At 39.1% G+C, this 24,574-nt stretch overlaps 1 protein-coding gene across 2 annotated transcripts; it reads left to right on the forward strand.

Moving 5' to 3' along the window:
* The first annotated feature begins 329 nt into the window (after nucleotides 1–329).
* On the forward strand, nucleotides 330–23,603 carry RAB3GAP1 (RAB3 GTPase activating protein catalytic subunit 1). Of its 2 annotated transcripts, XM_054380799.1 has the most exons (25): nucleotides 330–347; nucleotides 442–497; nucleotides 1,537–1,612; nucleotides 2,820–2,952; nucleotides 3,185–3,263; nucleotides 3,922–4,041; nucleotides 4,896–5,061; nucleotides 5,831–5,930; nucleotides 7,281–7,362; nucleotides 8,180–8,248; nucleotides 8,973–9,046; nucleotides 9,697–9,789; nucleotides 11,220–11,389; nucleotides 11,707–11,805; nucleotides 12,632–12,804; nucleotides 13,756–13,810; nucleotides 14,096–14,464; nucleotides 15,529–15,666; nucleotides 16,915–17,142; nucleotides 17,643–17,739; nucleotides 17,829–17,932; nucleotides 18,049–18,164; nucleotides 19,442–19,544; nucleotides 21,047–21,067; nucleotides 22,366–23,603. In XM_054380799.1, the coding sequence occupies exons 1-25, from the start codon at nucleotides 330–332 to the stop codon at nucleotides 22,606–22,608; spliced, it is 2,982 nt and encodes a 993-aa protein (XP_054236774.1). In that variant the 3' UTR covers nucleotides 22,609–23,603. The 2 variants fall into 2 exon arrangements, with proteins under 2 accessions (XP_054236774.1, XP_054236772.1); XM_054380797.1 differs by lacking the exon at nucleotides 21,047–21,067.
* The last annotated feature ends 971 nt before the right edge of the window (nucleotides 23,604–24,574 follow it).

A 24,574-nucleotide genomic window follows, 5' to 3' on the forward strand; every position in this document is an offset into this window, starting at 1 on the left:
TTCGCACCCCGTGAGGTAACCGCCACAGTAGGCCTCGGCAGCGCCCGTCAGGCGCTTCAGCCCGCCGTGAGCGCCAGAGGGCCGTCCGGCTGTTCCCTCCGGTGGAGGGCTGCGGGGCAGGGCACCCGGGGGACAGGGTGGCTCAGCCGCCGCAGCAGTCAGCTGAGCTATGAAGCAACTCTACGGGGAGCAGGGCTTTGAAAGACTCCAGCCAGAGCGGTGCGTGAGGAAATGACCGCGGTACCGGGCCGGCAGAGCTCACACTGCCCGCCGCCGCCTTCCCGTGAGCCTCTGCGCCTGGGGCGGAGGGGTCCCGTCAGCGGCGCAAAATGGCGGCGGACAGTGAAGTGAGTGTTTTCCCTCTGCTCCCCTTCCCTTGCGCTCATCACTGGGGGCGCGGCGGTATCTCCGCTCATTGCTTCTCCCGATCTCTTCCTGCAGCCCGAGTCGGAGGTGTTTGAGATCACGGACTTCACCACAGCTTCCGAGTGGGAGAGGTAGGTGGTGCCGCGCCAGTCCCACTCCCCTCACCGCGGCTGCCACGGGGGAATCGCGGGCGCTCTGCCGTATTCGCGCAGGCAGAGGGGCTGAGGGGAGCCGGATCGTGCACGGCGGCCGGCCTCGCTTAGCCCGGAGGTCGCTTTGGCAGTACCCGGTGCCCAACCCGGAGCTTCGTCCCAGCTGTTCCGGCGTTGCCGGCTGTCACTGCGGTGGAGACTCAGGCCGCAGCTGATGCGCTGGTTAAGAGGATCTAGTCAAGCTGTTTCTGAACATGGTGAAAGAGCTAGTTTAGTATCTGTTTGCAAGGGATTAGAATAAGCACCCGGAAGGTTTACGTGGCTTTTGATCATTGAAATAGCCATCTTACAGATAAAGCCTTTAAAAGTTGGTAGAGCAACATACAAGAAAACTTAAGGTGAAGATGTGCTTGCAGTCTTGGTGTATTGTTTTTTAAAATGCTTTTTCCAGTGTCAATGTCTGTGATAGAAGGAGATAAAGATTATAAGCACTGCATTTTAAATCTGAATTTAGCTTATAATTTTGTCTAAAATGCTTATTTATCTGTGAAGAACAAAACACCAGTATGTGTGAAAACTAATATAATACAGTACCAGAGAAAGAAAAAGGTGAGATTCACTCAAAGCGTGTGCGTAGCAGTTGCTAAAAGTAACTGTCATCTGAAATGTAGATGTAGGAGGACCATTTTATTTGTACAGGGAGGCAGCTGTTTTGATTTCAATGTGATACTTGCTTGGGTTTTTTTGTTGTTGTCTTAGTGTCCGGAGACTTTCAAGGCCCACCTGGACTTCATTCTGTGTAATTTGCTTTAGGTGATCCTACTTTGACAGGGTGCTTGGACTCAATGATCTTCAGAGGTCATTTCAAAACCCTACCATTCTGTGATTTGTTTGTTCTTTGGTGGGTTTTTTTAAGGAATTCTGTAATAGGGCAATACATTACTTGCTTTTAGGGAGCTGAATTATAATACAAGTTTAGTATTATATGCCTCTTCATGCCTTTTCCCTTCCCTAACAGATTTATTTCGAAAATAGAAGAAGTGTTGAATGACTGGAAACTTATTGGGATTTCTTCAGGCAAACCTCTGGAAAGGGTCAGTTACTGCTTCTGAATTTTCTTTTAGGATTTGAATTACTAACTAATGAGATACATACATACATACATACATACATATATATATATATATATATATATATATATAAAAAACATGTATTGCTGTTTCCTTAATTGTGGCAGATAATGGTTTGCATTGGGGAATTTTGTTTGTATAAGTGGCAATTGTTTCTTTAAATTTGTTGGTGGACTCTCTGCCAAACAGAATCAAGTGGGATCTTCCTATAGGGCCTAGAGATTTTTTTTTTAATGTTATTTCCAGTGTTGAATCTGGAAATGTGGTTGAAGCAGTTTTAAGTTCTTGAGGAGTTTCTATTTGACCTGATTTGTGCCTTTGTCATGTCTCACAAAGTTATGATTGAGATTTGCTTAGTACTACTTGTGACTCAGTATGTTCCATAAATTGGAGAGATCTTTTTCAATGTCTAATTACTTTGTAGTGCTTTCTCAGTCCTCTAAAATGCAGAGGAAGTTGCTGAACAGAGTATTCAGAATAAAAACTTATGTTACCCAATGCCCTAGTTTTCAACCTGAGCCATCAGTGTATTCCTACATGCCTTTTTTTTTTTTTCTTAAAACAGACCTCTCTTGATTTCCAGTAAGAAGACACTCTAGAGATCATGGGATTGCCCAAGTTGCTTTCTTTTAGTAGCAGCATACATGTACAGTGATGTCGATTTTTTTGTTAGAGACTTTCCTGTGCTGTGTTTTTGTTTAGAAAAATTAACGAGGATATATCCTTACACACAGAAGTTTTGCAAATTACAGATGCAAAATCACTTATCAGTGAAAGCATATTCAAAGTAAATATTCAAGTAGAATGGTACAGATGTAGATAAAATCCTGTATGGAAGACTGCTGTAAAGTTGAAGGTGCATATGCTTAAGAGTCTTAATTGCATACGAGAGGCTATATCTGCTTTTTTGTTGTCATATAATTTGAAGGCTAGCTGGTCCTTAAAGTGAACATGATTATTGGCAATGTGGATTTTGGCATTCCGCTATCTTTATAATTCAGTGCTTTGATAACTGTGTTCTTTCTTAAATTAAACCATGCCTAGCTATTTAAGAGTAAATATTTAGCAGTAGAAAAAGATGACTCAATATTCTAGATCATGTAGGTAGTATACTTTTTAAAGCTTATGAATGTTATGTGTGATCAAAACCCATCTTTTTTCTTAAATGCAGGGTATATTCACCATTGGAGCATGGGAAGAGAAATCAGATGAAATTTCGTTTGCAGACTTCAAATTCTCAATTACCCATCATTATCTTGTACAAGAACCCAGTGACAAAGATGGGAAAGAAGAAGTGGTAGAAGGTAGCTGGTAGTTCTTTTACATAACTGTAAGGATGTGACAAAGGGCAATTTCAGTATGTGGAATTTACACTGTGGTGATTTGCTTCTGTGTGAAATTCTCTGGGATCTAATGAGTGTAATCTGACATTCCCGATTTAGTGTGCTTTGCATTCAACAAATTGCTAATATAAGTACATTGTAAGTCAGCTGAATAGATGCTGATGTTCTTTTTGTGTATCATTTTATTTCACAGATGTCCTTCCTCTGCCTATGCAGGACTTGCTGTGCATGAACAATGACTTTCCTCCTAGAGCTCACTGTCTGGTAAGATGGTATGTACACTTCCTCTCATCCTTAGTGCACATAAGCATAGCAGTTGGAAAATCTTTGATGCTGGCACAGTCACTTGTATTATTTTTTTCCATCAAGAATTACAGCTTATGTAAAATGATTCTTTGTGCTGGACACAGGAAAGGAGTGGATAAAAAGCCCATCATTGTAGGCCTGTTGTTTCTTTTTTTTTCTATCAAAATTTTAAAAAATAAATTTCATAGATTAACTGTGCTTTTATGTTTGTAATATTTAGATGCATTCTTAAAAAGAAAATCTGCAGCACCTTAAACAACAACCACCATATTCTTAGTAATGCAGATCTTTAACATTGCATTGTTTTAGAGAGATTGTTTTTATGTTTAAGTAGTTACAGCTGTTACTATCACAAAGTAGAAAATTCAGGACTGATAGACCTCCTATTGAGTACAGTATTTCAATGCTGTTCAGCTCCAGTAGTTTGTTGTTTGATATTCTGCAGCTCTCTGCCCACTCAGTTCTTGACCTCTCTGAAAGACGTACTAACAGTAAAATAACAAATTCCATAGTCTGTTGGTGACAATTAGGTAGGTTATTCAGCTTACAATATTTAAAAATTCTGTGTTTCAGCTGATTTTCTGAAAGAAAGAAAACAGCTATATGCTCCTTTTTCCTCTTAAGGTATGGCTTACGTGAGTTCGTGGTTATTGCTCCAGCTGCAAATAACGATGCCGTTCTTAGTGAATCCAAATGTAACCTTTTGCTGAGTTCCGTTTCCATTGCTTTGGGGAACACTGGCTGGTAGGTGAAAGCATAAACCTTTTTACATGTCGAAGTAAAGCTCTAGCAGACTGCTACTGTGAGGAAAAATTTTTGTTAGCAAAGTACACTCAGAAATGTAGAATCTCTTAAATTGGAAAAGACGTTTGAGATCATTGAGTCCAACTATTAAATCTATCAAGTGTACCACTAAGCTTTATCTCCAAGCACATCTACATGGCTTTTAAACACATCCAGGGATGGTGACTCAACCATCTCCCTGGGCAGCCTGTTCTAATGCCTGACAACCCTTTCAGTGAAAAAAGATTTTTCTAATGTTCAGTCTAAACCTCCTCTGGTGCAGCTTGAGGCCATTCCCTCTTTTCTATCACTGGTTAATTGAGTTTGTTGTATTTGCGCCATAATCTTGCTCTAGAGGATTAGAAAAAAAAAAACAAGCCAGGGAAATGTACAGATTGATTCAATGTGTTGTTTATATTCATTATTGTAAACAACCTTGAAGGTTTTTGAAAGCTGCTAGAAGTTGTTGGAATAAGTAGTATACAAAATGGAACTTGTAGAAGGGGATTTCTTTCTTATGTGTGGTAGCAATAACTTTCCAGTCTTCCTCAAAAAATTTTTAGACTGGAAATTAATTAACTGAAGTCATGGATAGAGCTATGTTTATGACATGGCAGTCTGTTAGGTGTTCCATTTAATGATGAAGTTAACAGTATTTGATATCTATTAAGTGTTTTAAACTGTGTTCCACTGAGAGAAAATACATTCTAAAGAATAGGAAATTATATTGAAATAACGTTAAAATATTTAGTTAGGTTTAAAGACCACAAGACAGCTTGGCATTTTAACTAATCTGAAATATTCTTGTTTTATAGTCAGGTACCACTGTTTGTGCAAATACATCATAAATGGCGACGGATGTATGTTGGGGAGTGTCAGGGTCCAGGAGTTCGAACTGACTTTGAGATGGTTCATCTTCGCAAGGTGCCAAATCAGTATACTCATTTGTCAGGATTACTAGATGTCTTCAAAACAAAGATTGTAAGTGCATCTGAATGTGTTTAACTGTTATTAAGAACAATTATTACGCGGTTTCTTGTAGATTCACTTCTGTCTTCTAGGGATTTTATTTTTTTTGTAAGCATGAGCCTGTCACTGCTGATACCAACAAAATCTTTCCAGGTATTACCAGTATGTACTGATAAAGAGTGAAAATTGGTATGGGTTTTGCTCTTCAGTGTTACCGCTTTCCAGTCTTGTTTTTCACCACTATGTGAAAGAGTGTGTCTGCTTATGCTATCCTTCAACATCTCTCTCCTCCTCCTCCCCAAAGCAAACTCTGTTTTGTTATATAAAAGGAGAAGGGAAGGTCAGCGTGGGTTTTTATTCTGATACTTTATAGCTGCCTAAGCTGAGAGTGAAGAGCAACATGATGAAATCTGAGACTTGAGTGGGTTATGGAGTAACCATTCTGGTTATGGCTGCCTGCAACTATTCACAGTATTAATAGTCTATAATCTCATCAAAGGTTGAGAAAAAAACCTTTAATGAAAACGTAACACATTCTGCATCAGAGTTACTTCTGAATTACCAGTTAAGTGGAGCATATGAATATCTCGCTCATTTTAGAAAGCTTACCTGCTTACTTTTACCCGTGTCTTGTTGAGCAATGGCTTTAGTGATACTTGGAGTGTTGCAGTTCTGATAAAATTAGCTCTGATACAAACTATCATACCTAATTTGTTCAGGGCCTGGGGTGTTTGGAAGAAGGTGGTCTTTACACTGAATTTTTTCCTCTAATGTTTTCAAGGGATGCCCTTTAACACCGCTACCTCCGGTTAGCATGGCTATTCGGCTTACCTATGTACTTCAAGACTGGCAGCAGTATTTCTGGCCACAGCAGCCACCAGGTAGGAAGTTTGTGTCCTCAGAATGACCTGCTTTAAGATCAACAGTCTATGCTAAAGAAAATGTTTATCTTGCCAGAAGAATTAAAATGTCTTCTGCATTGCAAAGAAAGGCATCCTTACAACTGAGTACCTTCCCACTTGTTTCACTTTCTTCCTTGGATGTCAAGAATTTGTTTTTAACAGACTATTTCTGTATAGATAGCATCAGAAAATAAGTTACAAACTTCTCCTGGCTCAGAGACAAACAAGGAAAAAATAGATGTTAGTTCCTTCTTAATATACATTTTCGTAATGATGTGGTGTTCTAGGCACAAGGTGGTGGAGCAGTTAAAATGCCCAAGTTCTATTCTTGACTTGATATTAGTTTTATGTAACAAGGTTAAAGTATTTAGGGCACACTTAGGGAGACAGAACCTGTGTGACCTTGCTCTGATTACCTAATTGTTTGGCTTTCTGTCACTTTAAAAAAAAAAACAACCCAACAACATTCTTTGGAAGAAGTCTGTAGTGAAGTAGATCCTGTGTGGTTTTACCTAAGGGAATGTTGAAAATACATTTAAAGATAATTTAAATATGGCTTTTATCTTCTCTGAAGAAGAAGTTACGTAATTAAGTTATCCAAATACTTATCTATTCTAATACCTCACTTGTTTTCTATGTAAGCAGTTTGCCAAATGTATTTAAAATCAAATGCTGTAATAACATGATTATAATGGAATTACAATATATGATTACCCATTTAAATTTTTGTTCAGTGAAGGCTGTCTATTTTTTGTTTATATATTTGAAGGATATAGCATGGGAAGTGGCTGGAGATGCTGGGAGGCATGGTTAAGTACCTGAGATTAGAAAGAATCTCCCAGATTGTTTTTAAATCTTAACTGTAGGAGACATATCACTCTTTTCATAAAAATTGTCAACCTTTTAAAAATAGTTGATTTTTCTACTCTGCAGACTGGCTTCTTTAGAGTCTTCCTTCTGTGCATGGAATTGATTTCATGCCTAAATAATTTTGTGGCATATATATGTCTATTTGTTCTTGTGTCAACCAGAACATTGACTCTTTCAGACTGCCTTTATCATTTTTGCCTTTGTGAAGGGAATAACTTTCCCTCAATACAGATTACAAAAATTTTATCTGTCTTCTTGAATGTCCTGTTGCATGATTACTTCCCAATTTCTGCTGGAAGCACTTATTTTGTATGCTAGGATTATGTTTCCACAGCTGTGTCACCTTAGCTGCCCAGCTATTCTCTGGTCGTCCTATATGCTACAGCCTTTTTACTGTGTAATTAAGATGATATACGTCTTAAAACATTCTGTATGGAAAATGTATTGATCTGTCTTCAGATATAGATGCTCTAGTTGGTGGAGAAGTTGGAGGCCTTGAATTTGGGAAGCTACCATTTGGTGCCTGTGAGGATCCGATCAGGTAAGATAAGAAAGAGTTCAGAAAAATGTATTTTGTAACTTCATTAATGGAGGACTATAAGGTATATTATTTTAAATCTTAACTTTGCCTGCCTATAGACTTATGATGTCCCTAACAGATGATATCATTATTCAAATACATAGGAAACATCTGTGAAAGGTAATGGTCTAGTAGCAAATAAGATTATTTGCTCTGAATGATATTCAGATGTTTGGCTCATAAATCTTTCACTGTAATGTCTGGAATACTCCATCTGTCTCTGAAACTATTATGTTGCAATATACCTTAGCTAGAGATAAACTTTAAAAACAGTGTGCCTTCCTTGAAGGGTTGGACTCTCTCTCATTCTTTACTTAGCCATTTATAGAAGACTTAAATTAAGAGGGTCTGTAAAGTAAATTGTTACAGTCTCCATGTTCTCTTCTAAACACCCCATCCACACTCAGCAAATCTAGGAATCATTTTAATACATTAGTGTTCACTGCTGTAGGATGTTAATTAAAGGGGTTCTTTTCTCTGTACCTGGATACCTGGCATGCAGTGCACAATCATCTCTCCTTTTGTAGAGAGCAGTTGTGAGAGAGTCCTGTATGCCAGCTGCTAGCAAACGTTAGTATGGTACTGGGTGATGTGCTGCAGAGTAACCAACGGAGTGTGTGCAGCCAGAAGCCTCACTGGAAAATGTGCCAATTTCTGGATGTAGTTGCCAAATAGAGGCTTAAATACGAACTACAACAAATACTTTTCAAGATCTTTTCTGTGATTCAGGGAACCCTTTCTACTAGCACTGAAAGCTTTAATTCTTGTTTTGTTGCAGTGAGCTTCATTTAGCTACCACGTGGCCTCAGCTGACGGAAGGTATAATTGTTGACAATGATGTTTATTCGTAAGTATTTTGTCTGGATTGTAAATATCCAGAAATGAACTACTACATTTGTGAACTACTGCGTTTTAGTGACATCTATAGTGTTGTCTGTGAAAGAGGAAGGAATACTAAGGTTATCTCATTTGGGAAAAGACCTTTTGAAATGCATTTGTGTGTAAGAAAGTATTATTGTATCACTATCAGAGCAGAACACACCCGTATTTTAGACACATTCTCATGACTGATTTAAAAGTGTTTGTACTGCATATTTCTTGGAGAAATGATAATGGAACGTGGAAAGCAAAAAGAATTAATCGATTGACATCCCTTTCCCAAAAACTATCATCAGGGTTTTCTGCTAAACCTCCTAAAGAGGAAGAACAGTGTATACTGATACTTAAGAAGGAATAGCAACCACAAAAAAGTGGATCATTGTTTTTAATTAATGCAGAAATGAATCTTCAACATTAATATTCCTTAAGGCAATTTAGTTGTGTTGTAGCTGAATTGTTCTCATTTGTTTGTCGTTCATGTTGTGTATGTACAGGAGAACAGGGACCCTTGAGTGCATTGTAGAGTGTTTGTCCTGTTCTCCTATGTAATACTGTGTATATTATGGCTTCCACAGCCTAATTGGCTGTAATGTTCCATTTGTTGTGAATTTGCTATTCTTTGATCTATTGCATACATAGGCAGCATGACACCTGTGTTGTTGTTGTGTGTTCTTTTTTTTTTTTTTTTTAAGTGACCTGGATCCTGTTCAAGCACCACAGTGGTCTGTGAGAGTCAGAAAGGCAGATAATCCTCAGTGTCTATTGGGTAAGACATCAGAATTCTCTGTCTTCTCTTGTGGCTTTTGCATTGTGACATTAGGATTTAATTATTGATAGCTGACTACTTGATGACCTCTGTTTCCTCACCTCCCTTAATTTTTTGACTGGGCTTCTTTTCCAGGAACACAAGCTTTGCAAAAACACAGCGTTCTGTTGTAGGTTAGTTTGCATCTGTGTACTGTGAACTTCATTGCAGTTCTTACTTCACCAGGCTCCAGAGCATAAGCATTTACTCTGTATGTTCTGTGAAAATTTAGCTTCTGTAGAATATCTAGATTTTATTAAGTGCCTTATGCATGTATCCAGTACCTCAGCTGAGTCAATCTGTCTGATAGGCAGGACTGGCATGCCTGAAGAGATGTACTCTTGTCCATCCTTGCCTTTTAGCTTGTGGGGGAAAGGGCTTCAAACTAAAAAAATAAAAATTAATGTACTGCAGAAGTTTAATCTTGCTTTGGGTGAAGTGGATTAAACTGCAGGAAGAACTGTGCTCTGGAGCCATGGCTGATAACTGTCTAGGTGTGCATTTTCAGATGAAAAGATAGAACTCGCCACTGAGTATCATTTTGAGAGTTAACTTAGGGTTCAATGAGATTTTCATTGAATAGATGTTCAGAAACTTTGTTTCACTTCTAGGTGACTTTCTTAGTGAATTCTTCAAGCTTTGTCGTCGGAAGGAGTCAACTGATGAAATACTTGGAAGGTCTGCATTTGAAGAGGAAGGAAAAGGTTGATTTGTGTTGTTTGTTTTTCTTTGTTTCATGTTATTTTATCTTCTCTGTCCTCTTCCTGACAATCACTGCTTATACTCTTAAGCATTTTCTGTAATACTCCTAAGCATTTTTTACTTAGTGCTACATGGTATAATTTCTCATGAACTCTAGGCAAACTTAGCTCCTAGAGAAAAACTGCCTCTGTTTTATAGTTGATTTTTTTTTTTTTCCACTGGAAAACAAGAGTTTAAAATTTGACTGGTGTGTAACATAGTTGGTTTTGAGCAAACATTGGATTCTTCTGTATCTTTTTCTGCTTTTTGAGGTACACGTTTAGTGCATGTTTTAACCACTAGTTTAGAGTCTTTAACCTGTTTGAGAGGCTTTGCTTGTCATCTAAATTTTTAGGAATTTTAAGGAAATAAAAACAAAACCAGACACAAACAAACAAAAAAACCCCCGAATTACCTGGCCAGGAGGTCAGATGTTATCCCAACGGTATAGTTATTAACAGATTTTTCATGTCTTTCTCCCTTTCTTGCACTCTCTTGCTGTATATGGTAAATATTTCCTTCCTGCCTCTTGCCACCTTTTCTTCCCTCCAAATATGAGGGAAGAAAATGTATCAATGAGGGAAGAAGAACTGTGAATATATTTTCTTGGGTTATACTTGATCTTGGTTTTGAAGGAACTTGCTAGTTAGCTTAAAAAGGTGTTAAACCAAGTAGGGTATTGACGTGCTCGACATGCAGAATCTTTAGCCCTACTTATCTCTTAATTTTTCAAAAAATATCGGTCAAGATGAGGTTTTGCAGGTTGTTGGTAATCATTCACTTAAATTTGTCTGCATTCTTTTTAAAGTTAATTTTATTGTAAGAGAGGTTCTAAAGTTTACCAGCAGCCATTCTGGAAAAAAATGTTTTGATTTGAAGAATTTACCTGAGGAGACTCTAAAACAGAATTGTGCTTACAGCATGTAAGGCTATATATACAGTGGTTAGTACTGGCTTTATTTAAAGCTTAGTTAGAGGTTTAGGGTATAGTTGAGCAGCCTTTGTTACCTATAGTGTATTTGTTGGTATCACATACAAACAAAATGTAAATACTGGCTCTTCAGCAGGCTTTTGCTTATTCTCTCCTGTAATTCTTTGCAAATATGCAGCACTATTACAGTAGGTGGCAGGCACGACCTACAGCCAACCCAGTCTAGACTTCAGTAAATTAAATCAGGGTCAGAAACACTCCTTTGTGACCTCATTCTGCTGCATATCTCTCTGGCTAAGAACAGTCAGTATCAGCTATGGAATCTGGCAGCACAAGGGTGTAGCTCTGGTTAACAGGATGTTAAAAATCAGTGCAAGATAAATATGACAGGTGAAATTTAAAGAGAGATGGTCTTGTAGTTTGATTTTGGGTTTTTTTTGTTCTAATTATTTTATTTTACAGAGGTTGCTGATATTACCCAGGCTTTGTCAAAGCTCACAGAGCCAGCACCAGTCCCAATCCATAAATTATCAGTCACAAATATGGTTCACAGTGCAAAGAAAAAAATTCGCAAACACAGAGGTGTGGATGAATCACCTTTAAACAATGACGTTCTCAACACTATTCTTCAGGTGAGTGAGCTGTCCATGCATATTAAATTCATATAGAACATATATTTCCACTGATGCATTTGGTTTATGGTTCATAGGAGAATTATAAATACAAGTGTTTTGATGTCAATTCCATTATTTAAATTGCATTTATCAGATTCTTGAAACAGCTCAGGTTGCTACAAGTTGGTGCAAATATAGGTGGTCTGAAAATGAGCTCTGAACTCATAACAACTTTAATTATAGGGATTGCTGCTCTGTAACCAGTAGTAGCTGTATGGAGAGATGAGAAAGAACATACTGATGGAAGTTTGCCCTTTTTTTTTTTTTTTGTTAAGTTCTTATTTCCAGATGCTGCTGAGAAACTTGCAGATGGATTTGAAACCAGAGCTAGCACTTCAGCAGGAAACAATCCTCTTCCAGAGAGTGAAGATTATGTAAGTTTTACTGACTGACATTCATAAGAGAAAAAGCAATTCTGAATCTGTAACCATACAGACTTTGCTGTGGTTGTCTTATGTCTTGTAATAGATGATTTTTGGAAAAAAGAACTTGCCTTTTGTGGAATCTCTACATAGAAATGGGCCCCTCGCTACAAGAAAGACATTGAATTGCTGGAGCGTGTACAGAGAAGGGCAACAAAGCTGGTGAAGGGCCTCTAGAGCACAAGTCTTGTGAGAAGTGGCTGAGAGGACTGGGTTGTTTATTCTGGAGATGTTGAGGGGAGACCACATTGCCCTCTACAGCTACCTGAAAGGAAGTTTTAGTGTGGTGTGGGCTGGTCTCTTCTCCCTAGTAACAGGGGATAGGAACAGGGGAAATGTCGTCAAGTTGCACCTTGGGAGGTTTACATTGGATATTAGAAGAAACTTCTTCACTGAAAGAGTGGTCAGTCATTGGAACAGGCTGCCCAGGGAGGTGGTGGAGTCATCATAGCTGGAGGTATTTGAGAGATGTATGAACATGGCATTCTGCAACATGTTTTAATGGCCATGGTGGTGTTTGGTTGGTGGTTGGATTTAATGATCTTAGAGATCTTTTCCAACCAAAACAAGTCTGTGATGCTGTGAAATAGTAACTTCAATTTTTTCCTTCAATCCTTTTTTTTAATTCAGGTGACTGTAATTTTTACTTAGTAAGCTTTTACTTACAGACTTGAAATAATAGTTAGCTGCTTGTATTGACAAACAGTAAAGAAATCATGTGGATTTGGAGAAATGGCATTGTTCTTCTTTTCCCTGTTTTATTTTATTTCTTATGTAGAATCTCTTCAATCAGTTTAAGTCTGCTCCTTCTGATAGTCTGACGTACAAACTAGCTTTATGTCTTTGTATGATAAACTTCTACCATGGAGGACTAAAAGGAGTGGCACATCTTTGGCAAGAATTTGTGTTAGAAATGCGCTACAGATGGGAGAACAACTACCTTATTCCAGGGTAAGGTGGCATTTTGTGTTGTGCTTTTTATTCTTGCTTTGTTGGAGAAAGTGTTTTCTGTTTCAGAAGTAGAGCAAAGTCACTGTGACTTTGAAATTATATGTTTATTGCTTTATTTGTAATTGCAAATACTGTCTTCTATTTTCATTATCCTACTTTCTTAAAGCAAGGCTAGGTAGTAGGGAGAAGCATCTATGCCCTCTGAAAACTTGAAGATGTCTGGAGGAAGCTTTAGTTAAAGAGCACTCCACTATATGAATGAGGGTGGAAAAAGCCTCAAAGCTTATGTGAATACCATTAGATGAAAACAAAGGAGCTGATAGAGTCATACACACCTTTGCTTTGTAGTGTAGTTTTGCCACTTCCTGAGGAAGCTGTTCTGAGTGCCTGCTGGTGTAGCAGCCTTTTCAGGCTTTTCAGCCACTTTATGCCTGCTGCAGCAGAGCTTGTTGCAGACTAAGTGAAGGGTTCTGTCGAGGTGAGATACCAATATGGATGAAAAACACAGCCTTTTTTTCAGATGGGAGGGCCTGGCTATTTTCTTATCAGTTTGTACTTTCCAGTGGTTACACTAACAAAATGGAGCTTGAAAAACATAGAGGTCACTCTACTATCATTGCAGTTTTAAAAAGAAAGACAAAGGTGCTTAATTTTTGTTTGAAAACAGTTACACTTCCAAATGGAAAACTGACTGGGAGAATAGAGGCTGTGTCTGCTTCATACTAATGTAGATGACCTCCAAGCTTCATAAATGACCTCTAGGAAATAAATGTTGTTTAACCTTTGAGCTTGTTTTCTGAGACCATAGGAGAGCTGCATAGTTGAAAAGATGGGGGTGGGTTTAATGTGGCTATTTGCCCCTCTTTTGGATTTTGTATGATTTAACACCACATGTGTGTGAAAGATTCAACTTTTATAATTTATAATGGTGACACTTCTACCTTTTGTTAGATTAGCTAATGGCCCTCCAGATCTGAGATGCTGTTTACTGCATCAGAAACTTCAGGTAAATATTCCAAATTTAAGAATGATTTTTCTCCTAAGGAAACTGTCAGAATTATAGGAATTATTAGCTAAATATATTGTGTTTGTAGATTTAGTTATGATTGTATTTTTGGGTCTCGTATTAATTTCTTGGGAAATTCTTTGTTATAGCAGCTTGTTCAATGGAGTTATCTTTTAGAATTGTAAGAAATTTTTGGTAACTCTCCCAAGTTTTTTTCTGTGATGTTGCTTCCATAAGAAAAGTAATTCCTAAATAATATAATTCTTTTCTCCTTTAACTTGTTAGATGTTAAATTGTTGCATAGAAAGAAAGAAAGCAAGAGATGAGGGAAAAAGGGGGAGTGTGTCTGATCGTTCACCTGGTGGTACTTCTCGTGATGCTGGGAGAGGAGCAGACCACTCTGGAGATAACCCTGATAAGGAGAAGGAAGTTGGCAAATCTTGGGAATCGTGGAGTGACAGCGAAGAGGAATTTTTTGAATGTTTGAGCGATGCAGAAGATCTGAAAGGAAATGGGCAGGATAATGGAAAGAAAGGAGGAGCTAAAGAAAGCAACAAAGAGCCTGTAAACTTAAAACCTGAGGGTCGTCTGCATCCACATGGCAAGCTGATGCTGCTGCACCCAGGAGAGCCTCTCTACATTCCAATAACACAGGTCAGGTAGCAAGAGCTGAGCCAGATGTGCAATACAACTCTCATGCAATGTGGTTTATACCTATAGGATTGTGGGTTGTATAAGGTTTGCAGGTTACAGCCTTAACTGTTGTTAAAATCATTAAGTGTTTTTGTTTTCCATTTGTAAAGGTTGATAAGGCTGGTAAACTGAAATCTTACGTGCTCTTTTTTTAATTTGCGAATGGGTCTCCTTAACTGATTTCACTTCATTTTTTTTAAACAAGAATGAAGCTGTCTTGCCTACCTTAAATGAGAGTTTCTCTTAATTTTAAGCTCTTGAGGCATCTTCCATTCCCTCCTTGCTTCCATCCCTGTATAGTAGGAACTGCTGTGGTTCTTCCACCATGATTTCTAGTTCACTGATCAGAGTACTGAATCAGTTTTACTGGTACTTTTTTTTTTTAAGTAAATTTTCAACTGTTACATAAAAGGCTGTAGTCATCAGTTTTTGCTATCATTGTCTAAAGCAGATTTATCATTAAACAACTAGAAATCTTACCTGACTTTCTCATAGAGATGAAATAGGAAGCAGTGGTGTCAGAGGAAGTAATTTGAAATCAGCTATGCATGAGAAACACAGCATTTTTCATTCACTTCAGAGAAATTATTTTTTAATGAATGTTGCCTTGTGTGGATAGAAGGTATGAGCAGAGTGTAGTCAGGCAAAAATGTTGTCAGTTTATTATGTGGTGACATTAGCCAGTGGCAAAAATTCTGCATTGCTTCAGGTGGGGTTTCATCCATCTCAATAAAGTAGTATCAGTCAAATGCTTCCTGAACTTCATCTGGATTTTGGCATTTTAACAATATAATCTTTATAGTGCTGCTTCATTCTCAGTTTCTTTTTAGTTTCTTTTTGTTAGTGTCTTTTTCAGATTCATGGCCTTAGGTTAGTTTAATCAGTAGGAAGTCATGGTTATTGCCTTTCAGTAGAAATAAAACAGAATGAACTTTTGGTGACAGGGAGCTTTCCACTCCTCCTTCCTTAATAAAGGCTAAGTCCAGGGGGGACTATTTGTAAAGTTGTCCTTTTCCATGTTTCAGGAGCCAGCACCCATGACTGAAGATTTGTTGGAAGAACAGTCTGAGGTACTGGCAAAACTAGGGACATCAGCAGAAGGTGCTCATCTTCGAGCACGCATGCAGAGTGCCTGCTTGCTCTCAGATATGGAGTCTTTTAAGGTAGTACTATTTGAAGAATTCTGTAAATCGGTTTCTTCTTAATTAAACTGTCCTCCTTGCTTGTCTTGAACAATTACAGAGGTTTTTCTGATAAGTTGTTGTTTCTTTTTCTCCATGAAACAGTTTCTAATTAGTTGAAAGTTCAAAATAAAACCCTGTTGATAAAACTTTTACAAATGTTTCAGAATCTCGACTATCCAGTTTGTTATGCTATAATGTTCCAGTAAATTTGCACACTATCTGTGAGAGGGGAAAACAAAACAATCCCCCTCGCCCCCACATATAGTTGATAAACTGAGAATTAAAACTTGGATAAGCCCATACAAAGTGAGGTCAGAATGAAACTGACCATCAAAGCCCTGAATCAAAATGATGTATTTCTACTTCCCACCACCTTGTGTCTTTAATTTAATGTCTCTTACCCGTACTTGCTTCTGTGCCTGGCTTTGTAAAGTGCATCTTTGATCACAGTCCAGATGGATAAAATGTAAAGTTGGTGTAAAGAAAAAAAAAATCTATTCACAATTGTGTATTTGAATTTTGAGGAGGTGGGCACAATTTTAATGTATAGTTAAAGATGTTTTGTTCTTTAGCAGTAAGGATAAGTTACCACTATTTAGAGTTCTGTACAGCTGTTCATCACACTGGGACAGAACTAGCTGTGGGTTTGTTCCATCTCTGAGCTCTGCAGAGGGAGCTAAGAGCACAGTACACTACTATCATCAAAGGGTCTCAAAACTCTGAAAAGATTGGAAATTGTGTCAGGAAATAGCTGCATATACTTTTTAAAAAATTATTGCAATGTGACTTTGTAGTTAAATGATGCAGATGTACAGTAAGAATATTTATGACATCAGTATCAGTTTCTTAACAGTGACTCATGTCAGATATAAGTAGCAGTTTTATTTCTATGGTTTAAGTAATCTAAAATCTCAGAGTAAGAATATAGAACCATAATCTGAAGTGCACTCTGCTAGGTGAGCTTACTCGAAATAAGTGAAAGTACTGTTTTGGAGGGATATGAGGAAGATTTATTTGGTTTTGTTTGGTGGTGTGGGTTTTCCCTCCTGTCTTGGTTTATGCCTGCTGTATCTGCCTCACCCTCCCAGGTCTCTTTCCTAGAGTACAGTGTGGTCACTGAACAGAATTCGTAGAGTTTTGGCTCCCATTAAACATTGTCTTCCTACCCAGGTTATCATGTTTTTGTAGGATTCTTCTGGTACAAATTGTATCTTCTTTTCATTTCAGGCAGCTAATCCTGGCTGTTGTCTGGAGGATTTTGTGAGGTGGTACTCCCCTCGGGATTACATTGAAGAGGAAGTGATTGATGAGAAGGGGAATAAAGTAATTAAGGGTGAGCTGAGTGCCCGGATGAAGATTCCCAGCAACATGTGGGTTGAGGCCTGGGAGACAGCAAAACCAGTCCCAGCTCGAAGGCAGAAGAGACTCTTTGATGACACTAGAGAGGCAGAGAAGGTAAAAGGTTCTGTGGGCAGCAATAGTCTGATCTGTAATGCTTACAGCAGCCCTCTCTTCCTCCTGTGAGATTTAAACAGTAATACATTAATAACTACAGAACTATAGTGCAATAAACTGTTCTGTGCATGCATCAGAAATCCTTCTGACGAATGTGCCTGCATCAGAAATTCCTGCTGCCATACAAGAGTGTGTTTTGAAGTATCTAAAAATAATTAACTGTGTGGAATGTAACTTCACCAACTGTATTATTTAGGTGGTACTTTGAATTATTAGGAAATAAACCAGATTTTTATCTGCATATATGTGTGAGGAAACTAGAGTGTTCCTAAATAATTTTTAGTTTGATTCTAACCTGTTTGGACTGTAAGAGATCTCTGAGGATTTGTGTAAACCTGCCTACTGAGTCCTGTTTTACAATGGTGCCCCCTTCTTGTGAATTCTTCCTTGTAGGTGCTCATCTTTAGTTTTGATCAGTACTGCATTTTCTCACCTTCTAGGTGCTTCACTACCTTGCAGTTCAGAAACCAGCTGACCTTGCAAGGCATCTCTTGCCTTGTATCATTCATGCAGCTGTACTCAAGGTAAAGGAAGAAGGTAAATAATGTTTAATAAATTACTAAGATATATTAGGATGAGCACTGATGCAATAATTATAACTTCTTCATTTCTTTTCCTCCTGATAGAAGCACTAGAAGATATATCTTCTGTTAAGAAGATTATTAAACAGATAATATCACATTCCAGTAAAGTTCTGCGATTCCCTGGACCAGAGGACAAGAAGCTGGAAGTAAGGCTTTTATACTGCCTTAAAAAAACTTAACAAAACCTACCAATCTTTTCCACTGTTTATGGGAGTCCTAAAAGAACATATTTTTAATTTTCACTTTTATTAAATTCCTGCAGGAAATCATTGCTCAGATTATGAGTGTGGAAGCTATCATTGCCAGGGCCAGATCTCTGAAAGCAAAATTTGGGGTCGAGAAATGTGAAAATGAGGAGGAGAAAGAAGATCTACAAAGGTGACTGGTGACTTTTAATTTTTTTAAAAATATTTTTTGTGACTTTTGGTTTGTTTATTTCTAAATTTAGGACAGATGGAAGTGGTAATAATGGAAATACTAAGGAAGGAATCCTATTTAGTAGCTACAAGCATTAGTTGTTCCTGTCCCTAAGCTGCTTAGAGATCTTTTATGTGGGCACTCTAAACACCCCTTGAAGTAACCATCTCTCTGAAAACATGATACATGTTTTTTTAATGGAATTAGGCCTTATCTTGACAATACTGGAGATTTAGTTGGTTTTTTTCATGTAAAAGGTAGAGGTAATTCTGCTATAGCAGGGTGGTTGGACTAAGTGATCCTCAGAGGTCCCTGCGAACGCCTATCATTCTGTCATTCTGTGGTAGTTGATGAACTTGTTTATAATAGAGGTAAAATCAGGAGTAGGAATTTAGTATTTTCTATAACTAATACAGAACAAATTGTACCCCTCAGTTTTATTTTTGTATCCAGTTTCCTTACTAATAGGAAACATTACTGAGGAACCATATGAATGAAAACTGTGAGCCATGTTTCATTGCTTCACTACCTGCTGACAGATTATTTCCTTACTGCTTAAGACTAAAATGTAACATTAAAAAAAATACATTAGCTTCATGCTGCTGTGCTCAGAGGGAGAGAGGATGTTTTTGTAGTATGTGTTGGGAGTTCAGAAGAGCAACGTCTGACTAAAGCAATTTCTGTTAAAAAAAATTTCACTTCTCTCTGGTTGACACCATGGAGGCTTTTCATGTTGAGTTTATCTGTCGTCATTAGGAGCCTGGGTTCCATTTAGAGTTGAGAGAAGTAGGTTCTTTCTGAGGCTGAATTGCAGCCTAGGTGTAACTGCCCCTGCTGCTTGAGCTGCAAGGCAAATAGCTGTGTAATTCTGCATGCCCTGTCCTGGGAGGTAGCTGTGTTTAGTTTTTGTTAGTGGTGAAAGAGCTGCTGGTTGTATTAGCATGAATGAATGAGCAACAGGGTATGAGGGAACAACTGAAGGCTAAGGGGGGCTTAGTTTTAGGGTAGAGGGAAAGAAGTAAAAGAATGAAAAGGTGTGATAGTGTTTCATTGGGATGCTGAGAAATCTCAGGGGTTTTCTCAAACCTATGGAACAGAGATCTGACAGTTCTTGCCCTGTGCAGATGATGCCAGGTGGAGACTTCTTCCCAGGGAACAATTATGGGTTTAGGTTAGCAAACTGGATATAGCTGAGAATTAAATGTGCCTTTTTCCTTTTCAATCTTTTGTACCACCAGATTTGTTAACTGTCTCTTGGAGCAGCCAGAAGTATCAGTTGTTGGTGCAGGAAGAGGACCTGCGGGTAGTGTTATTCACAAGCTATTCATCAGTTCTCAGAGGGTAAGAGAGCTCTTGACTGCTCTGCAGACACTTGTAGTTTAAGCAGTATTAAGCCACGACTTGTCATGTGATGCTAGTTTATTTTGTCTGCATATATGCATGTATTGACCTAAATGTGCTTGAGGGTTTTTTGTGATGTTCAACATGATTTTGGCAGTAACAGAACCTTGCAAGAGAAAGAGGAGCAGATGACCTGGGATGTGAAACAATGAAAGCCATCTGGGTAGATGGAGAGAGGTGTCATTAATGTTTGATTTGCTTCATACGGTATTATGGCAGAAATTTCTGCTTATTCAAGTTACACAGCACATGCCACATCACAGCAAGAACAATCAAGTGAGTTGATTGTTTCACATAGAAGAGGCGTAATAGTAAATGTTTTAGAAGGAGGAACTTCTTAGACTGAGGCTTATACTTGGTATACTTGAGATTTCTTCTGTGGAAACTGGTGTGCTTAGGCAGAGCTTTGGTTCTTTTCCAGTACTCTACAGTCTGTTTACTTACTGCCAGTATTATATCTGTTTCCTGGAAACCCTTCCCCAGCCTAGACTGGTATAAATATTTCTTTTTTCTCTTCAGCAATCTTTGCAATAATTAGTCTTAAAATACAGATTTCCAAAGTTCCCAGGCTGCAGTCAGCCTTCAGTTTCTGTCAGAATTACACCTGTTCATAGCATCACATCATCTAACCAAAATTTAACTGCAGTGGTAACAAGGTCGCACAGCACTGCAGACATCTTAGGGTCTGGAATCCTTCTGGAAATGGTTGCTGTAAAAATGCAGTGACTGAGTATTAAACACTTTTAATGCTTTTACAATAATCTGGTTTTTTGCAACTCAGCATAAGGACCATTCTGAAAACAGACTGTGGTTATTGCAAGAAATAAAAATTGAAACATTTATTTTGTCCAAGTCTCTATAGAGAAAATCTGCTTGCAGATCTCAACATGTCAACGAGCCTTGCTTGGAGATCTGTAGAGTCTGAGGTTGTGCCCTGTGAGTGTGCACAAGCTCATGGTGAGGCATTGTGTTCTGAAGCTGAGAATGAGTTTCTAGTGCCTCTGTTAGATAAAGATGTATGTAAATTAATAGGGGCTTGTTTCTTTTGAAATACCAGTAACTAAAACTAGGTTAGGGGTACTTCCCATTAGTCACTGGGTGGTGACTGTTAGTCTTAGTGGGACAGGAGCTAATCTGCTATGAGAAAACCCTCTTTGAATCTACCAAGAATTATTTCAGTAGAGAGCCATTGCTAAATGGAAGTTGAATGATTTCTGTGGTTGTTTGATCTTTTGAACCTGGATTCCTCTGTCTGAGTTGTGTAAAATGTGGTGTTACATTCTCAAGCTTTCTCAGGAATATGATAGCAAATGCATGTTCTTGGAAGTAGAGTGCATGATGTCTCTTAAGGCTACAATCTCTTTCTAACCTTTTGTAAGTCACCTTTGACTTGCCTTTGTTTCTGTCTTTCATCACTGGTTCTTTTCTCATCCCTTTCCAAGCTGACTGAATCTTCTGATGAGGTAACCAACTTTGTCCCTCGTTTCCCACTCATCTTCCCTAGCTGCACAGAGTTGAACCTTTTGGAAGACAGAATACAGCAGCCTGATTTAGTTTGCACTGTTGTTCACGTGTTAAGCATAAAGATAACTTTGTGTTTCCAGAATGGTTTTTTCTTCATTCACAGACTTTCTTTTTAGACCCTAATAGGTAAAGAGACAAATCCTTTTCTAAAACAAAACAACCCAAACCAACAAAAAAACCCAAACCAAACCAACCCAAACCAAAACCATTTCTTCAAGTGAATATTAGCATTTTCTGTTGCTGAAATATGTGGCATTGCCTTTGTATTCTTCTCTGTTGCCATCCCTGTTTATTGAACAGCCAGATCTTGTAGGGGGTTAGGCGGAGATGGATAGTACCTGAGTGTCACAATCTACGTAGCAGTACTTACTTGAACTACTGAACATTTTGGACAGAGATAGAGGTTAGGGGAATTGGGGTATCTGCATGAAGTGGAGCACAGGGAACATCTTCTCTGTTGGTTTCCTAGACCCATTCCTGTGGGAACAAGTGGTGCTCTCTTTGGTGACTACTCCTGTGGCACAGGCTGTGGAGCTGAGTGGTGCTGGTTCCCGCTCCGAGGGTAGTGGGTGGGGGAGAGGGGATGGGAGCACAGCTGCAGGGTGGCAGCTGAGAGCGACCTCAAAGGTTGTCCAGTGGGTTCTGCCATGCCTCAGTGACACTGAGAAGCCTGAGCTGTGTCTGCTTGTACTAGGTCCCTCTAGGGTATTGGGGTGTGTATAGGTGTAATTAGACAATGTTCACTGGGCTCATTTGGAGCATGCCCCCTTCTTCTGGTATTCAGACTTCAGTGCTGCTGCTTACTGTCTCTGGGGCAGTGTGCATCAATAGAGACACACCATCTCCAGAGCAGTGTTTTGAGTTTGCAAAGGCAGGTGACTTTTTGTCAGTAGTGGCACTGCTTATTTTTAAAAGGCTGGCTTGGCCTTGTGCAGCCACAGAGAGCTGAGGAGAGAGTCCTGCTTGAGAAGGGGACTTTCATCTGGTCAAAGCCCTCACTTCATACTGCCAAAACATCAGAAGGCTGAGCTTCACCATCCACACATGAAGGTTTTTCTGTTTGATTGCCTGCAGTTTACTTCCCAACATCCCATTAGTGCCTTGCTCTGTGTACACGTGAAGCCTTTTGATGTGTTTGCCATTTCTAACCTTCCTCTGCTCCTCTCGAGAAATATTTTCTGAATCCTGAGGTTAGGAAAGAACCTGACCTGTAATTACCCCTCTGCTTTTATTTAAGGTCTCTGCAGTGCCTCCACCTGATGAAGAGCTGAAGCGCTCAGGCTCCCCAGAGGAGCGAAGACTCAACCCAGGGTCCGTTTCAGACTTCCCACCACCCACGGGCCGCGAGGTGATTTTGCGCACAACTGTGCCCCGGCCCGCTCCTTACTCCAAGCCCCTGCCCCAGCGCATGTACAGCGTGCTGACCAAGGAAGACTTCCGACTTGCAGGTGCCTTTTCAGCAGATACAACCTTCTTCTGACCCACCCAGCTGTGTGAGCTTGTGTCTGCAGAAGCAGCATGCTGTCCATTTCCTTTGGGGAAGTTCACCTTACAGACTGACTGGTGCATGGAGAGGAGACAATATGGCTATCACTAGTGACAGAGTGTCATGTTCCCAAGGGCAGAGCGGGACTGGCAGCCTAGGAGGAGGCCTGTAGCAGCTCCAAGGTAGAAGTGTAGAATGGCTTCACCAGTAGTTTTAATTGGATCTCTGGGAAAGGAAGTTTAGCATCTCCTCTCTGTCCAAAGGGAACATACGGGCTTTTGGCATTAGCTTAATAATGGACATGAATGAGCTGTATGCAAATACATGCAGAATGTGCTGTTTTACAGTTCTTTATCAGACTTCATCAAGTGACATTAGTCTACTTAAATTGATGTGTAATCATGAAGTAATTTGTATTTATTGCTAATCATAACTCTCGAACCCACTGTGGTCTGGTTAATCACAAAGTTGTAAATCCTTCTAAAACATCCAAACTTCTATTTGAAGTATCCATCACACTCCGGTTCATGCTGACCTCTGCTAGCACTGCAGCAGTTGTCTGAACGCTCTTACCTTGGACACTTCTCCCAAACAGAAATCGGTACACTCGGGCCTGTAACTGGACTGTAAGCCTGAGAGCCTGAAGTGGATCAGGGATGGTTTTGGATACTTTTTCTCCTTTTCTGCATGCAAAGGCCAAAGCTGTATGTGAGTGACACCTACAGAGGCGTTCCACTGTAAGCAACTTCCTGATATGCAGAGAGGGTGTGTGAATGCATCCTGTGGCTTTGATATGATGAAGCAGTTCTGTCACCTGCTGTACACCAACCCGAGAGGTTCTCATGCAAACACCATAATGTATATGTGCCAATGTTGCTTTCCAGTGATCTACCTGTGTTTTAATGAGAATCAGCAAAGGAGCAGCACTACTTTGTAAAATGAAATGTATGAACAGCTACAGTGTTACCCACATTACTCAATAAATCTGAACTTAGCATTGGCTCTCAGACTTCTTTAGATACCAGCAGTGGTTTTGTCAGAATGGTTTTTCAATGTCACCCTTGCATAACCTGACCTAGGAGCAGCACTGGTTTAACTTGACTACATTCAGTGTAGACAGTTAAGTACTGTATTAAATAGCAGGGTCCCAACTGTTGCCTTAAAAATTCTTTGAGGGGTGGAGTCAGGGACTAGGGCATTTTGCTCAGATAAAGCAGTATCAGGTAAGAAAACATTCTTCAGGATAAAAAAGAGTTTTCATTTTCTTCAGAATTTTTTTCTTGAGGCTGTTTATTGTTTTACCTCAGTTAAATTCCTCTGATAAAAGGGATGAGAAAGACAAAAAACAATTTAGCTGTTGTTTAGTTGCCTGGCTTCTTTAAAAGACATTGCACTGGGCTGATTACTGAATAACTAATCTTTGAATTTAATTTAAGCTTGTTTTCTGTGCTGGCTTCATGAAATTTTACGTTTAAGTTGGCCTCCTGTAAAGGCTGCATAAACATGAACACCCCTCAGGTAGCAGGCAGTTCTTACTTGGGTCTTTTAAAACTTTAACTATGCTTAGAGAACACAAACATCATGTAATTCTCCTTGAGCAGTTACTGTTACCTAAGGGTGTCTCTGCTGGAAACATGCAGTCAGTTTCACTGCAGAAAACAGCAGAAAACGGCAGACACTATCCCAGTATCTCTTATATATACCTTACCTGAAATCTGTAAGTAATTGAGAAAAAAGAACGTTTAAAATGTTTAAGAATTTTTCTTCTAAGGACAACATAGAAGACTTTTCTGCCCATTTTAACTAGATGTACTTGAAACTGTAGTCATATACTTTGAGAAGAGGGTGTAGTGTTAGGGCCATGCTTTATGTGCTCCTCACTACTGCTTTACAGCATTCAAGGAGTGAGGGAAAGACAGATAAAGCATTAAAAACACCACCAGGAAAAAGAGAAAGGTGT

This window comes from Indicator indicator, chromosome 5, assembly GCF_027791375.1.
Source record: "Indicator indicator isolate 239-I01 chromosome 5, UM_Iind_1.1, whole genome shotgun sequence".
NCBI lineage: Eukaryota > Metazoa > Chordata > Aves > Piciformes > Indicatoridae > Indicator > Indicator indicator.